The sequence below is a fragment of the Carassius gibelio genome, chromosome A13 (assembly GCF_023724105.1).
Source record: "Carassius gibelio isolate Cgi1373 ecotype wild population from Czech Republic chromosome A13, carGib1.2-hapl.c, whole genome shotgun sequence".
NCBI classification, from domain to species: domain Eukaryota; kingdom Metazoa; phylum Chordata; class Actinopteri; order Cypriniformes; family Cyprinidae; genus Carassius; species Carassius gibelio.
In genome coordinates this window covers 11,798,882-11,813,840 of record NC_068383.1, presented here as the reverse complement: position 1 = coordinate 11,813,840, position 14,959 = coordinate 11,798,882, and the positions used below count along the sequence as shown (strand labels likewise).

Below are 14,959 nucleotides of genomic sequence, written 5' to 3'. Positions count from 1 at the left end.
TTGTTGATTCTTTATGGTTTAAGCCTTTATAAACAATGTTTGGGGTTGGTAAGATTTTGAATGCTTTTGAAAGATGTTTCTTATACTTATCAAGACTGAATTGATTTGATAAATTCCAATATTGTGAAATATTACAATTTAATATAATTATGTTCTAGTTGAATATATTTGAAAAAGTTATTTATTCTGGAGATGGCAACACAATTTTCGCTCAAGTCTTCAATGTTATGATCCTTCAGAAATCATTCTAATCTGTTGTGGTGCTAAAGTAAAATTTATTATTATTGTCGAAAATAGTTGTGCTGCCTTACATTTTTGTGAAATCTATGGAATCTATTTTTCCAAGTTTTGATAGAAAAAAAAAACATTTAATTAATTGAATGACACTTTTGATCAATTCCTCAATTCTTTCATAAAAATCTAACTGGCTCCAAACTTTTAAAAATGAGTGCACATATAATCATTTAAATTGCATTAACCCTGTTCAATGGCAGTAAGATTACCTTCAATTTAAAGGCTAATGGATTCGGTTTCTTTAAAGTTATGTTTGATTATATTCTCCCACTCCACTCCAAAAAAGAGCTTCTGCTTTGTGTTGTTCCAAAAGACGGTCAATCACTGAAATGGCGAAGCCATACAGGGGGTTTAATTCGGGGTTTTTTGGCAACCATTTTCAACAGTCCCTGTGGGTTAGTGGGAAACATCTCTCTATCCCTCTTCTCCCTCTTACAGCGAGCCTTAGACCCTCCAGTGTATTTTTTATGATAATAGCTTAAACAAAGAATACCATACAGATGTTTCCTAACTTTTAGGCATAAATAATAAGACATTGTCTTAGTTTGAAATTAGCAACACACAAACAGAAAATCAGTGTGTGTCATAAAATATTTTCCAAAACTATAAAGATGACTAAATGAAAAGGGATGCGTAATATTTGCATAGTATTTATATGCAATGGCGTGGATCTGGCGAACAAGACTTCAATTACAATATTGAAAAAAAACATTTGAAAGATCTTTCCCCCAAAAGCCTTGTAATAACACAATATGGCTCAAACAATACATAGATTTCAATCGAAAATAAACAAAGACAACCAGAAACACTTAGAAACAGCCCTAGAAGAGTTGAGGAAAGAAAGACAGAAAACCAAACAAACATCTTCATTGCTGTACAGAATTAAATACTTAACAATTTAGGTACCGTCCAGGTACTTGAGTGAATTATTTTTTCCAAAGTACTGATTCTCTTTTTGTCAGCTGAACTAGAAGCACAACAAAACCAAGCAATACAATTGATGTCAAACGATATATTCTCAGAGACAAGGTGTAAAATAATTACTTTATGTTTTTGTTAATGTATAAAAGAGCATTCATAGAACCATTACAGCTGTGGAAATTGTATCCAAAGATCAATCATCCAAACAAACAAACAAACAAACAAACAAGCAGTATATTCTGGAAATGGCTCATTAATGCATTTGCTCAAACAATGCTGCCATATTTTTCATCTTTTTGAGCAGAAGGCAACCAGGAAGACAAATGATCACTGCATAGGATCACTGTTATATGAGAAAATTGAAATAAAACCACTGTACAATATAAATTTCACAGTAGTTGGTCTTTCTGTGTATTTCCTCTTTACTGAGCAGGTAGAACAAGTCCGAAATGCAGAACCAGCATGCCGTCCTAAAAAGGGAAAAAAAGAAAGGTATTAAGGAATACAGCATTTACATTACTATTTACAAGTTCTGGGTCAGCAAGAAAAAAAAATGAATACTTAAATTCAGCAAGGACTTATTCAATTGACAAAATGTAAATAAAAAATACAAAAAAATAATGGAAGTCAATGTGGACCAGAAACTGTTTGGTTACCCACATTTTTTAAAATACCTTCTTTTGTGTTCAATTTTTGGATAAATTGTCATTTTAAGCAATTCTCTGTGCCTCTAGTCATTTTATTTTTTGCAAAAGTATATAACAGAAAAAAAAAAAAAAAAAAAAAGAAAGGTAAATTTTCTCAGACACCCACCTGCAACGCATTTTTTCCCATGGTATTACAAACTTCTCTCAAAGACTGGCATTGCTCAAGAAGATGGTCTCCACACACAACATCAACCTGTCAAATGAAGTAGAATGTAAATGTTCATGTAAGTGATGCAATACCAATGCCTTTAGCCTGATCACTTTAGGAAAGGAATAGCACTCCTCCTCAAAACACTGCATGTTTTGAAGTACTATTCCTGACCATAGCACAATGCCAAAGCTGAATTCTCAGAAATAAAACCTTAACTAAAATATCACAAGTAATGCAATAGAAACAGGAATTCTTGCATTAGCAAACATCATTAATAAAAGTTGGATTCCAGTGGGTACAAACTTTATAGAAGACTGCTTTTCCACAGTGACCCTAAAATACCAGATGGAAATACACTTTGAGCCTCCATAAGCATATACAATACAGCCTCAGTGTATTCCCAAAATGATTAGACAATTTTTAGTCTAGTATATGGAGCAGGGCACAGCGGGCTATCCTGAAGCCAGACATAAAAGCCCTCGTGCCTCCTCTTTCACCTCTATCCCAGTAGATGTCCCTGGCACTACGAGGTGTTCCTCACCGAACCAGATCAGTCTTAGCTTATCAACACTGAGTGTCTGGACGCCAGGAAAAACCCTTAAGCCAGTAATCCAAATATGACTGTTAGCCTCACAACGTGCAAGCAACCATTACCAACAACTGCTGCATGTGACTACAGATCACAATACTGCAATTAAGTAGCAAAACTATGAAGCTTAGACTTTTATAATAGCATTAATTCTGATTTCAACTAAGCTGTCCTGGCAACAAACACCGTAAAATACATTAATAAAACACAATAAGCATTTTTTACACTACTAATATCATGTCAGCATTACAGACTGGCACCATTGACTTCCATTGTGTGTGCCTTACAGTAACCCAGACTGGAAGAAGAAGTGGAAATCAACATTATGCCACAAATGCTGTCTGTCGAGCTAAACTTGACTTGAACCCAGAATATATCTTTAAAATGCCCCAAGTCACATGTATACATACTATGAACAATTAACAATGAAAATAAATAAAATTTATAAGTATACATCTGTTGTATGTGTATTAAAGTTCAATATTATACTTTATTTTAAGGTATCATTGTTACAGTGTAATTATACAGTTTAGTACTGGGTAATATTAATTACTTACATATATCTAGTATAGGGTTAATATTAGGAGTTTGGTTTAGGGTTAGATGCTTGTAATTATGCATTCTTACCTTGAATTACTATAGTAAGTATATGCAACATACAGTATTTAACAAGGACACTGTAAAATATATACATAAACAGCACTAGATTTTTGTTTCACACATAATCTCTGTTATTCACAACCACAGAGAGTCATTACTATGCTCGACAGAGCTGTGGCTCTTTTCAAAGACTCAAATCCTTATCCAGAATTAGGATTAGGGGGAAACTAATTAAACATCAATGTGGCAGGATTGTGAAGTGTTGAGAGGGAGAGGGAACATCCTAATAACATCATTTCTTTAATCACACTTTAACATGATGACCTCATTGTGGAAACCCAAAGAGGACGAGTAATTTTGCTGAATTTAGCAATTTTAACAATTTTGCATAAAATGACTCTGTCAGTACGAATTACTCAGTGACTAACAAAGATGGGGGGTGTTCTGCTCACCCCACCCCTCTGACTTTGTTGACCATCTGATGCAGGATTTATGCGTCTGGTTTAATGTTGCTGTTTAAGACCAAGACCTTACCCTGATACAGAGTGTGGTTTATGATTCAAAATACACTGGTGGGTGATAAAATCTGTATTTCACCTTGCAGTTTTGACTCAGTTCCATCTTCCTCCTGATAAAAAGCTCCACATGACGGACAGTGGCTTCCCCTGACACACGCACATACTTCCTTTCAAGGGGCTTGAGGGGGAAAATATAATCAGGATATTAAAAACGGAAAATCAGCAAGGCCTACAGCACAACTTCAGCTCAATTCTACACCATGATTAAAGTGTTTATATTAAGCATAAATAATATTGCAATGCGTTTCCGTAATACAAAGTACATTATTTTGTGTGAGTACACACACACACAAAACAAAGTATGAAAATATCATATTGCAAGACTGACAAAATATTAAAGTTACCTTAAAGTTCTCAATACCCTCTTCAGCTCTGTAAATCAAAAACATGTAAAAATAAAGATTAGATGAAACATTAACAGATTACATGTTTTTTGTAATAAATCAAATAATTCATAAATAATAGGCGGGCTTTTACAGTTGTGCAAATTCAGAGCACATGGCAAGTGGTTCTCGGGAGGGGCTTTGAATACTGTGTTGGACAGTGGGAGGCCTTTCAATGAAAAATGTTGAAAATCACTGTTTTAAAGAGACTTTTGATTTTTGACTGTTTAGCTCCATCTAGTGGTGATACACAAAATAACCTGTCTGGCATTCAGAAAACTTCAATTCAACATGAAAACAAAATTTACCCTATTTACTTAATGCATGTTGCGGGCCTTTCTGAATGATTCATGGTGTGTTATTGCAAAAATGAAACCTGTCTTTGCCTTTTTTTTTTCAATCAAAACTCATTACATTTACATAGAGTCAGCTGAAAGCTCTAGAAGCTAAACGACATTAATGATATACGCTGAATCTCAAATGAACATTACTGACCCCACAAACTCCAACATCAGAGACACATCTAGCTCTGAGGGAATTGTAAAAACAGACTGAGGCAGAATGTCTTTCTTCTGTCTCTGATGCGGCTTTACTGGGCATGTAGCTGGAGACGCCACTAGGGGGGAAACAAATAAAGAAAAAAGATTGCATCATAAGCACAATAGAATAATATCACCTATATACCTATATATATTCAAATAATAAACTTAAGTTGAGTGAATGCATGAACAAACCTGGTTTAGGAACGCCAAGCCCTCTCTGTTTATAAAATGCATATATTCGCGACCTTTCATCTAATGAAGAAAAAACACATATTTTGTGTTGTTTATGTATCAAATGACAGAATTGGGGAACAAAAGTGTAACAAGAAAGTGTTTAACATAAACTCCACTAACCTTCTTCCAAATATGGAACCATCTTGAAAACAATGTCTTGTAATTGTCTGTCAGGTCTAATAGAAAAAAAAGTGATGAAATTTTACTCCCAGGCTAAAACATGACCAGTAATTAAACACTAAAGCATACAAGAATCCTTAAAGACCGCAGGACATATGTGAGGCTGTTATTGCTAGGCAGCAGTAATTAGACACAAGGGATGGTCTCGAAAACAACAGCTAGACTAAATCTCTAGTGACAGACCAAAAGCGGTAAACAACACTACGCCCTGTACGCTCAGTTCGCTAAAGTTGAAATCGACAAGAACAGTATTAATAAAACAAGACTTCAATAAAACTGAAGCTACCTGATACTGTTCAGCGGCTGTGTCTGGTGCACAACAATCGAGCAGTTAGGACACCTGTTGCTGTAGAAAAAGTGCTTGACGATGCAGCTCTTACAAACTGTGAAAGGGGAAATAAACAGGCATGATTCAAAACACTGTAAAGATCACAGATTATATGGAAAAAAAGAGAAAATAATAAATTAAATTTATACCATTACACCAGTGGGGAAAAACAGACTTACAAGTGTGAAGACACTCTGTGATGGTGGTGGCATCAATGAAAAATCCATTGCAGAGGGCACAGCGGATATAGGGATAAAAATCCCTAAGAGGCAAAGAGCACTTTAAACAAAAAACAAACATTACTTAAACATTAAACAAATGATAAATTAAAATAAATTAAATTTTATTTTTAAACGTATAATTGACATATTTCACACGCACACATATACATACATATATATATATACACACACGCACACTCACACATAAATATTACGTTTTTAAAGTGTATACAATATACAATATACTACATACATAATTACCTAATTTTACCTCATATTCCTTTATTAAACGCTCATATACAACTTACAAATAATTAAGTTTAAGTATTAAACAAATAGTATTAATATACGTATATTTTATTTACATATAAAACATACACAAACATATTTATTAGGGGATTAATTCTTATATGCGATATAACAACCTTTTATAGCCTACAAGTTCAAGTAAAAACTCGACTAATTTACTAATTTAGTGTTGTACCTCGTCGTCAGGTTGTGTTTCGTGAGATCTCTGGCTGTGGTCGGTGTCCCTGCTCTCATCCCCTCCGCTGAGGGAAACGTCCGTCCGAGAGAACCCACGCGTGGATCCCTCCTCCACAACTCTGTCCACAGTTCCGTCCATAGAGCATGCAAAGACTGAAGCCCTTAAAACAACTGCAAGAGAACAACTACGGTCACCTGTCTGCTCTCTCTGGATTGGTTGGACGACTTCATTCACGATGAACAACAAAGAGTTAATTCCAGGTACGGGTTTAGAATCACTCCTAACTTATCTACTTGTGCACCTTCACGGTGTGCGCGAAATACTCCAGTGACGCTGCAGTGAAGATAGAATAAAAGTCCCCAAAGGAACAAATACATTAATGTTTAAGAAATAAACATTAAAATGAATATATATATATATATATTCATATATATTGTGTGTGTGTGTGTGCGCGCGCGTGTGTGTGTTTGTGTGTAGGTCTGTCATCTAACTTACTTGACTCATCCAGACCACAGAGATCCAGGGGCATCTGATTTAACTTACTTATTACATACTTATTGGAAAAAACAAATCTTTTCATTAACTGCACCAAACCACAATATTTAGAAAAATTTAAAAAATATTACATTTTTCGTCATAGTAAAAATAAGAGCCGTTGAAAACCTAAAACCGTTGTTTTAACGGCTATGGTAACCTTGTAGGATTTTTAAACAGTTTAAGAAGTTTATCAATAAGTTGAAATACAGAACGCCAAAGTCTTCATTAAAACTTATATATAGTTGGCTATTGTTTTATATATATATTTTTTTTATCTCATATTTGGTGTGTGTATTGTTTTGTTAAAGCATGACAATGGTGAAATTCTTTTCGAATACAGTTTCTTTCTGAATGGAAGTTTTCGACCCTCTATCGGCGCAAGAGAAGAATGACACGACAACAATGATGGCGGCGCCTATGAGCAACGTGGATGAAATTCGTAATAGAGTAATATTGGGTGAATTTGGCATAACAATGTGCATAATATTCACTGTGCTTATGTTGATATAGACTGTTTTCTTGTTAATTTAAGTAACCCTTATTTAATAAAATATTGTTGCACTTATCGTGCAGGTTTCTCCGTAAGTTACTTCAAACTGCAATGGTTGTTGTTTATTAGACTTATATGATCACTTTTATAATTGTTTATTAGAGGGTATTCCGGTAAGCTACATATAAAGCCATATTTTACTGTATATACAGGTCCATACTACACATTATCCAGGAAATTACCCTGGTTACGATGACATGGGACTTGGAAAAATTCAAAAAGGTGTGAGAAATGTACTGGCAGTCATTTATTATATAGACGCTGCTAAGACGGACGTTTTATACCTGATTTACTTATAATTTTACTCTTGCAGATTTTCAGAGTCGATATAGTTCACTCGGATGAGGACTCGTTGGAGTTTGATATGATTGGAATAGACGCGGTCATCACCAATTCTTTTCGCCGTATATTACTGGCTGAGGTACTGTGTGTTTGATGATTTTTGTCCATAGTGTCAGCCTGTATTCATGATCTTTGAACACATTTTTTTGAACATCATCTAATTTGAAAATAGGTCCAAACAATGGCCATTGAAAAAGTCTTCATTTACAACAACACCTCAATCATTCAGGATGAGATTCTGGCTCATAGGCTTGGCCTTGTGCCCATTAAAGCAGATTCCAGTCTTTTTGAGTACAGGAATCCGGGTCATTAGAAATGGTTATATATTTCTTCAGAAAAAAATGTTAGTTTAATAAGAAATTTGGTTTTTGAACTTGTTGATTATTCTTTGTTTTTGTTGTTTTTATGTAAATTATATTATGTGTTGTATATGTTTGTCAGATGATCAGGAAGGCACTGAAATTGACACAATTCAACTTCAGCTGAAGGTAAAATGCACCAGGAATACTAGAGCCCCTAAAGACTCTTCAGATCCCAAGGAGTTATATCTTAATCACATGGGTGAGTAAAAATATGGTTTACCGGTACTTAATTTAATTAAATAGTTTTTTTTTATATGCAAAAATTGGTTTACTGTCAATTTGTCATTTAGCTTTTTTTAATGATCAATTATTCACCCTCTCTCTGATCCTTATTTTGAAAGTTATGTAATAAAAAACAAAAGCGATTGTGAAGTAAAATAAAATAAAAAAGCACCAGGTTTGATCTGCTTGTTTGTATTGCTGCCCAATTTGGCCCCCCAAAAAATCTTTATTTATGACTATCAAATAATGAAAAATAATAATATTAATAAACAATAAATAATTAATAAGTAATAATATAAAAATACTTTTATTAAAACAGTACAACTGTTATTCTACTGCACATCTTAATTTCTTCATTTTCAAATGTTAAACTATAGTGTGCAAAAAAAAAAAAACACAGGGCGTTCTTAAAACTTCTCTTTGGTGACAACAGCCTGTTTATTACGGCTTCTCATTAAAAGTTTGGGAAGTTGGTTGACCTATATTGTGTTCCCGAAGTCAGAACTCAAATGCCGGCTCTGGAGCTGCTTGAGTTTAAATGAACACCGTGCTGCACTTCTCTCTGAAACACACAGCACATTGTATTTATTGAATTAAATCACAGCTTTTGCAGTTTGATAAATAAATACACTAACCATATAATGATTTAAGCGGTTTTGTTTAGATTATTTGTGCAGCCCTATGTGCAACACAAAAGATGTAAGGCAGAATAAAGTTTCAGTAACCATTCACTGTATGGAAAATAGATGCAATGAATTTAAAAGGTAAGGTGACTTAGACTGCATAACATCTGCCTAGCTCATTTTGTGTTCCAAGGAGAAAAGTACAAGTATGGAACAAAGTGAGAGTGTGTAAATAACGGCAGAATTTACTTGCATATTATTTGCTAACCATGACAAAATTTTCTATTTATCAGTGTCCTGTTTACAGTATGTGACTAAACTCTTGTGTTTGATTTCAGTCTACTCTGGTGACATTAAATGGCTCCCGATTGGAAACCAGACTGATGTGTTTGCAGGTGCCGAGATTGGTCCTGTGCATGGGGACATTCTCCTGGCACAACTTCGACCAGGGCAGGAACTGGATATAGTCATGCACTGTATCAAGGGAATAGGTAATAATATAAAAGGCTCCTGACCAAATAGATCTTTGATTTCCAGTGAAGCATATGTATATTTCTTTAATAAAGCTATAGTTATTATCTAACTCCAACATCCAGTACCTAGTTTCTTGTGTATTTATAAACTGGAAAGTTTCTTTGCACCTCACAGGCAAGGATCATGCCAAGTTTTCTCCTGTGGCCACTGCAAGCTACAGACTTCTTCCTGAAATCACAATATTACAGACCATTGAGGGAGAACAAGCTGAGAGTTTAAAGCGCTGCTTCTCACCAGGAGTTATTGAGATCCAGAACGTGAACGGTAGGGTTATTTCGCTTTATTGCCACGTAATCTTGATATTTGGTACTTTTATTGTTGTGTTATAATCTAATAATTATTCATTTCAGGAAGGTGGCTAAAGTTGTCAACAGTCGTTTAGACACATGCAGCAGAGAAGTTCTCCAGCATGATGACTTGAAGAACTTGGTGAAACTGGGCAGAGTGCGGGATCATTTCATATGTATGTTTACAACTAAAAGCATTGAGTTGGGTTTGTTTGATGATTTTCCATATGCATTGTCAAATCTCCCTTCTGTGTTGATTTATTTAGTCTTAGTTGAGTCCACGAGAGTCCATCTCAGTTGAGATCCTTCCTCCTGATGTCCTGGTTACTGAGGCCATTAATGTCCTCATCTATAAGTGCCAGAAATTTCTCACAGAGCTTGATGCAGCAGAAATGGACTAGATGGAAGAAAATAAGGCCAGTCGCACTCATCCCATAGCCTTAAATGAAGTCATGTGATTGTTTACTGACACTGTGTACATATCTTTTAAATCTTAAGCTAAAAAACTCACTTCACAAGTGAATTCATCCAAATTCCAGTGAGCTGTTTGTTATTTAACTTCTGGCCATAACGTAACCGCATTCTGGAATCTTTTTGACATTCATGTTTATTTAAACAAAATCTCACTCCTGAATAAATTCAAGCAGTTTATTTTAGTCAACTTAATCTGTTTGATTTAAGATGTCCGGTTATATTTAACAAAACACATTTTTTGACATATTTGTTTTTCCATGTATATTAAACTTTTGTTGTTGACAAAATGACAAACTGTCTATGAATTTTTATCTGTGTAGGGAAAATTTGAACAAAGCACCTTGCCATTATATTTTCGTGCAGGTCAATTTGACCCATTTTAATTTTAAAAAGTTAAAATAAGTATTGGTTACCTTTGATGTTTATCTTGAAATGTCACTTTTTCTCATTTAGGGTCATTGATAATTGATTTTATGTCAGTTTCTTGACTACCCTCTGAGGGTATTTACATTTATGCATTTGGAAGATGCGTTTATCTGAAGAAATCTACACTGCATTGAAGGTGTGCATTTTTATTAGGTTAGGGCTCAGTTTGGGAATCAAACCCATGATCTTGGCATTACTACTAGTGCCATGCTCTACTGTGTGCTTTTCCACACATCTCTTTAAAATGTTTTTAAAAATATAGAGAAAGAAAACAGTTACAAAATATTTTATTTATTTTTTTGTAACTCTATTGTTATTTTTGTAAAATTTATTTATTTTTTTTAACTTTTTTTGTTTTGTTTTTGTTTTTTTGACAGTATGTTTTTTTTTGGTGAACTGTGTTGAATCCAGTTAGTCGGTTTGACCCCAAGCCATTGCTTGTACTCTGATACCTAATAAAATCATTTTAAATTTAATAATAATAAGACAACAAAACTGTTAGACTAGCAATTAAATGTGACTGGTTGGCCATAACACTGCATGCGTATACCAGAGTTTTGTTTCCGTTTGTTTTGGATCATCCATCTTCATAGTTCCACTAAAAAAAGAAAAAAAAAGGGAAGCGTTGTCTAGTTTTATTTTGCCTGCCAGCTCTGCTCTCATATCAGTGAAATCAAATGCTGTATCCTGGAATGAACGGTGAAGGAGGCAATCAGTTCAGTCTTCTGGAATGTACTTAGATTAATTAGACGTACTCCGCTTGACACTGTTTAACATCTCGTTGTGCCAGTAGTAATAAATAATGCAGTACTAGAGGCGGGTTTTTTTTTCTTCTTTGTAGCAGTGGCCTGAAAATGTACCTTGGTGTTCAGTTCAGTGAACTTAGTGCGAGGTGTTTTTGCTTGGAAAATTTCCATTTAAAAAATCCCTATATTTTATACAGATCATCCCAATAGACATGCAATGATTATTTGCTATCAGTCCTTCTTAAGCGCACATGCTGTCTGCTTTGAGTTACACACAAACATGCTGACTGAATTACAAGAGCTAATGTCCAGCATATGCTGCTGTTGCCTGTAGGGCATTGTTTGGAACAATGAGGGCTGGAGTCAGCAATGAATGCATTATGCGTGAAATCATGTTTTTTTTCTTTCTGGATGATACAAACACCAGAGCACCTGATGAAGTTCATTCTGATTTATGCACAATCCAGATACTTAATACCATTTGTTGAGCTTGACAGGAGAAGTTCTTCGCTATTTCCGTACACACATTCTGCTGCCATTTCCTTGTGCACTTAGTCAAAATTTGGCATATTGTTATGGTTGGTCGCCACATCTGCAGTAGATCATTTTGAGCTATGTTCTACCAAACACCCGCCCACCCATAACGCACAAGCAAATACATAATCTCACACAATGTGTACATGTTGAAATTGGGCCAGGGCATCTTTGGAGACTGCAAATCACAGTGGGCGTTGCACAATAAGTGGGTCACCTTCCAATGTGTGGCTCTCATCATTAGAATGATTCTGCTGAGACTGGTTGAGACTGGAGTCACTTGGCACTCTCCATTCCTCTCCATCCTGTCTCATTGCTCAGCTTTGCTCTTGGCAAGCAGCAGACAGCACTCAAAGCATAAAAAGACAGAAGAAAAATCTCATATCCTTGTTGGCCAGAGCTGTAGTTTATAAAACATACTGTATTTTCCTAAGCAAGCAAATTATGGTGTAGGGATCACCCAGTTCCTCAGCCCACTGGGTGGAATTTTCTTTTACACAGCTTGACAGCTCATTAAGATAAAACTTACTATATTTTTGACTGTCTGGACATTACCATTTTTCCTAACTACTTCAGCTTTCCATTGCTAATACAACAAATTGCTTTTGATTTCAGCTTGGGTCAAATAATTAGAATAATGAATAGCAGGGGAAGTTTAATGCAAGAATATTGGCTGATTTTGGCATTCTCAAAGAACTACCTTGCTGACAAAGCCTGCTTAAACCAGTCTAAGCTGGTTTGCTTGTCTTCCAGATTGGTCGGGGTGGTCTAAGAGGGTTTTTTGGGCACTATTCAACTGAAAATAGCCAGCTAAAAACAGCTTGGCCAGACTGAGGGCCAGATTAAACCACTTTTGTTTTTTGAAATCCTACTGAATAAACCAGCTTTAAATATGCTAAGTGGGTATAAGTTGGTCTTAGCTGGTTTGGGCTCGTCTCCTATGTGTAGTTTAGTCAACCTGTTCTTCAGCAAGTCTCCCAGCCCCAGACCAGCGTAAAAGTGCCTCAAACCCTTTAAAGCCTGTCAACAGACCAGGCAGGGACATCAGCAAACCAGAGTAGACAGTTTTAAGATGTTACAAATTTTTATTGGTATATTTAAAGAGGGCACTTTTCAGCTTGTCAGGCCAGAAGACCTGTTGGTCATCTAGCTAAAAACAGCTCATAGCAGACTGGGGACCAGTTTAAACCATCTAAAACCAGCAAACTAACTTTTTCAGCAGACTAACAAAAAAACAACAACTAAAAAAAATTATCTTAACCTATTCTGAGCTTAAGTTTATTTGACCCACTTACTTTAGCACTCACCATTCCAATTCTATTCTAAAAATAATAATATATCTAACTACCTTTCTAATCTTTTTTTGTGTTCTATCTATTTTATTTTTTATTTATTATACAATTATAAAAAAGACCTCTAACACTACCTTGCTCTATTCATTTTTTATTCTATCTTTTTTCTTTTTATTTATTATATTATTTAAAAGCCCTTGCTACATGTACTGTGTTTAACCTAACTGAGACTTGTTATAGCACTTATATATCATTGCTCTTTTGTTGTTTTTGATTGCTTCCAATGCCCTCATTTGTAAGTCACTTTGGATAAAAACGTCTGCTAAATGACTTAATGTAAATGTAAGTTAATGTTCCAGCTGAACCAGTTAAAGAGAGCCTAAAACCTCTTTAAAACCAGTCAACAGGACAGTCCGACTAGGCTGTGAGACTAGTAGACCAGGGGCCTGTACCATGATGGTAGCTGAACAAATTCAGAGTTGCAGGGTTAGTTTTGACTTCCTCTCCAATCCGGCTATGTTGGTACCATTAAAGGGGGGGGGGGGGGGGGGGGATTTGGATTCCCATGCTAAACATGGACAAAGTTTCAAAAATTAAGTTGTACGTTTGAAGGAGTATTTCTGTTCCAAAAATACTCCTTCCGGTTTGTCACAAGTTTCGGAAAGTTTTTTTTCGAGTATGGCTCTGTATGACGTTTGATGGAGCGGAATTTCCTTATATGGGTCCTGAGGGCACTTCTGCCGGAAGAGCGCACGCTCCCGTATAGCACAGCACTGAGAGCACAACGGACGTTCACTGATCAGAGCGAGAGCGTCGCGAAAAGTCACAAAAGAAGTGTGTTTTTGGTTGCCAGGGCAAGACCACCCTGCAGAGATTACCAAAAGAGAAACAGCATTAAGGGACCAGTGGATGGAGTTTATTTTTACAGAGCATCAACGGAGTTGTGTAAGTGTTTGTGTTTGTTCCCCTGCATTTCGAAGATGCTTGTTTTAGAAACAAGCTCCAGTTTGACGCCGGATTTGCACATCGTTTATTTCTTAAGGATAATGCAGTCCCAACGAAAAAGGGTCACGATCGTGTGTTGGAACCGCATACAGTGAGTAAAACTGCTTCAAATATTTCTGTGTTATTAACTTAGCTATCGGCATGTAAGCACATCAAGTAAACAACATGCGATGTTGTCATCAAACTGCACTTTCCACATGTACAGATTAAAAAAAAAAAAAAAAAAGACGACAAAGTGGAACTTAGTCATTTTCCAAAACCGCTAAGCAAATATATACAGTTTCAGTACATACCACATAGAGACGTTGTTGCTGATGCTGCTCTTGTTAAATTTCAGCCTCTGGATCATATATATACGCTGAATCTGACTTTTAGCCATGGTTTGTTTTGGTTGGTTTTGTCCTCATGGTGTCTCAGCTTCCACATGCTCTCAACTCAAAAGCCTACTGGCGCTCGTGATTCTTTAGCTCCGCCCACACGTCACGCCTCCAGCCGCTCGTGTTTTTCCGGGAAAAATCGGTACAGACTATCTTTCTCTTATGAATATAATAAAACTAAAGACTTTTTGGAGTTATGAAGGATGCAGTACTACTCTATAGGTACTCAAGATTAACAGGATATTGAGTCAAAACGAGCATTTCACCCCCCCTTTAAGCTGATCATCAAATTTCTTTGTCAGCTCAGTCTTTGTTCCTGAGTTTGTGGAGCACGTGCAGAAATTAATGTGTGACATCACTGGCGAACAGCCAATCACAAGTCTTGCAACACAAAGCAAGTTTGATTTACTTCTTGCGAGAGACCCAGGGTTTT

The 14,959-nt window shown here is 35.8% G+C and overlaps 2 protein-coding genes across 3 annotated transcripts; one reads left to right on the top strand and one right to left on the bottom strand.

Moving 5' to 3' along the window:
- Positions 1-1,324: 1,324 nt before the first annotated feature.
- LOC128026633 (polycomb group RING finger protein 6-like) lies at positions 1,325-6,555 on the bottom strand. 2 transcript variants are annotated; one of them, XM_052613879.1, is made up of 10 exons: positions 6,213-6,555; positions 5,687-5,786; positions 5,466-5,562; positions 5,120-5,175; positions 4,958-5,017; positions 4,719-4,839; positions 4,185-4,212; positions 3,860-3,958; positions 2,029-2,115; positions 1,325-1,685 (listed from the first exon to the last, which is right to left on the bottom strand). In XM_052613879.1, exons 1-10 carry the CDS (start codon positions 6,351-6,353, stop codon positions 1,638-1,640), a joined length of 837 nt encoding a protein of 278 aa, XP_052469839.1. In that variant the 5' UTR covers positions 6,354-6,555; the 3' UTR covers positions 1,325-1,637. The 2 variants fall into 2 exon arrangements, with proteins under 2 accessions (XP_052469839.1, XP_052469840.1); XM_052613880.1 differs by having other exon boundaries at positions 5,687-5,769; positions 6,213-6,543.
- A 990-nt stretch (positions 6,556-7,545) lies between these two features.
- Positions 7,546-9,714, top strand: LOC128026590 (DNA-directed RNA polymerases I and III subunit RPAC1-like). Its single transcript, XM_052613846.1, has 4 exons — positions 7,546-7,723; positions 8,086-8,205; positions 9,190-9,342; positions 9,500-9,714. Exons 2-4 carry the CDS (start codon positions 8,202-8,204, stop codon positions 9,712-9,714), a joined length of 372 nt encoding a protein of 123 aa, XP_052469806.1. The 5' UTR covers positions 7,546-7,723; positions 8,086-8,201.
- The last annotated feature ends 5,245 nt before the right edge of the window (positions 9,715-14,959 follow it).

What these genes read in the sequence shown, in the direction of transcription:
- LOC128026633 (XM_052613879.1), bottom strand. Translation starts at nt 6,353, where the DNA reads ATGGACGGAACTGTGGACAGAGTTGTGGAGGAGGGATCCACGCGTGGG. An exon ending in CTGATGTTGGAGTTTGTGGG is followed by an intron (nt 4,213 to 4,718) that starts GTCAGTAATGTT and finishes TTTGATTTACAG; the next exon opens with AGCTGAAGAGGGTATTGAGA. An exon ending in AACTGAGTCAAAACTGCAAG is followed by an intron (nt 2,116 to 3,859) that starts GTGAAATACAGA and finishes TTCATTTGACAG; the next exon opens with GTTGATGTTGTGTGTGGAGA.
- LOC128026590 (XM_052613846.1), top strand. An exon ending in GCACTGTATCAAGGGAATAG is followed by an intron (nt 9,343 to 9,499) that starts GTAATAATATAA and finishes TGCACCTCACAG; the next exon opens with GCAAGGATCATGCCAAGTTT.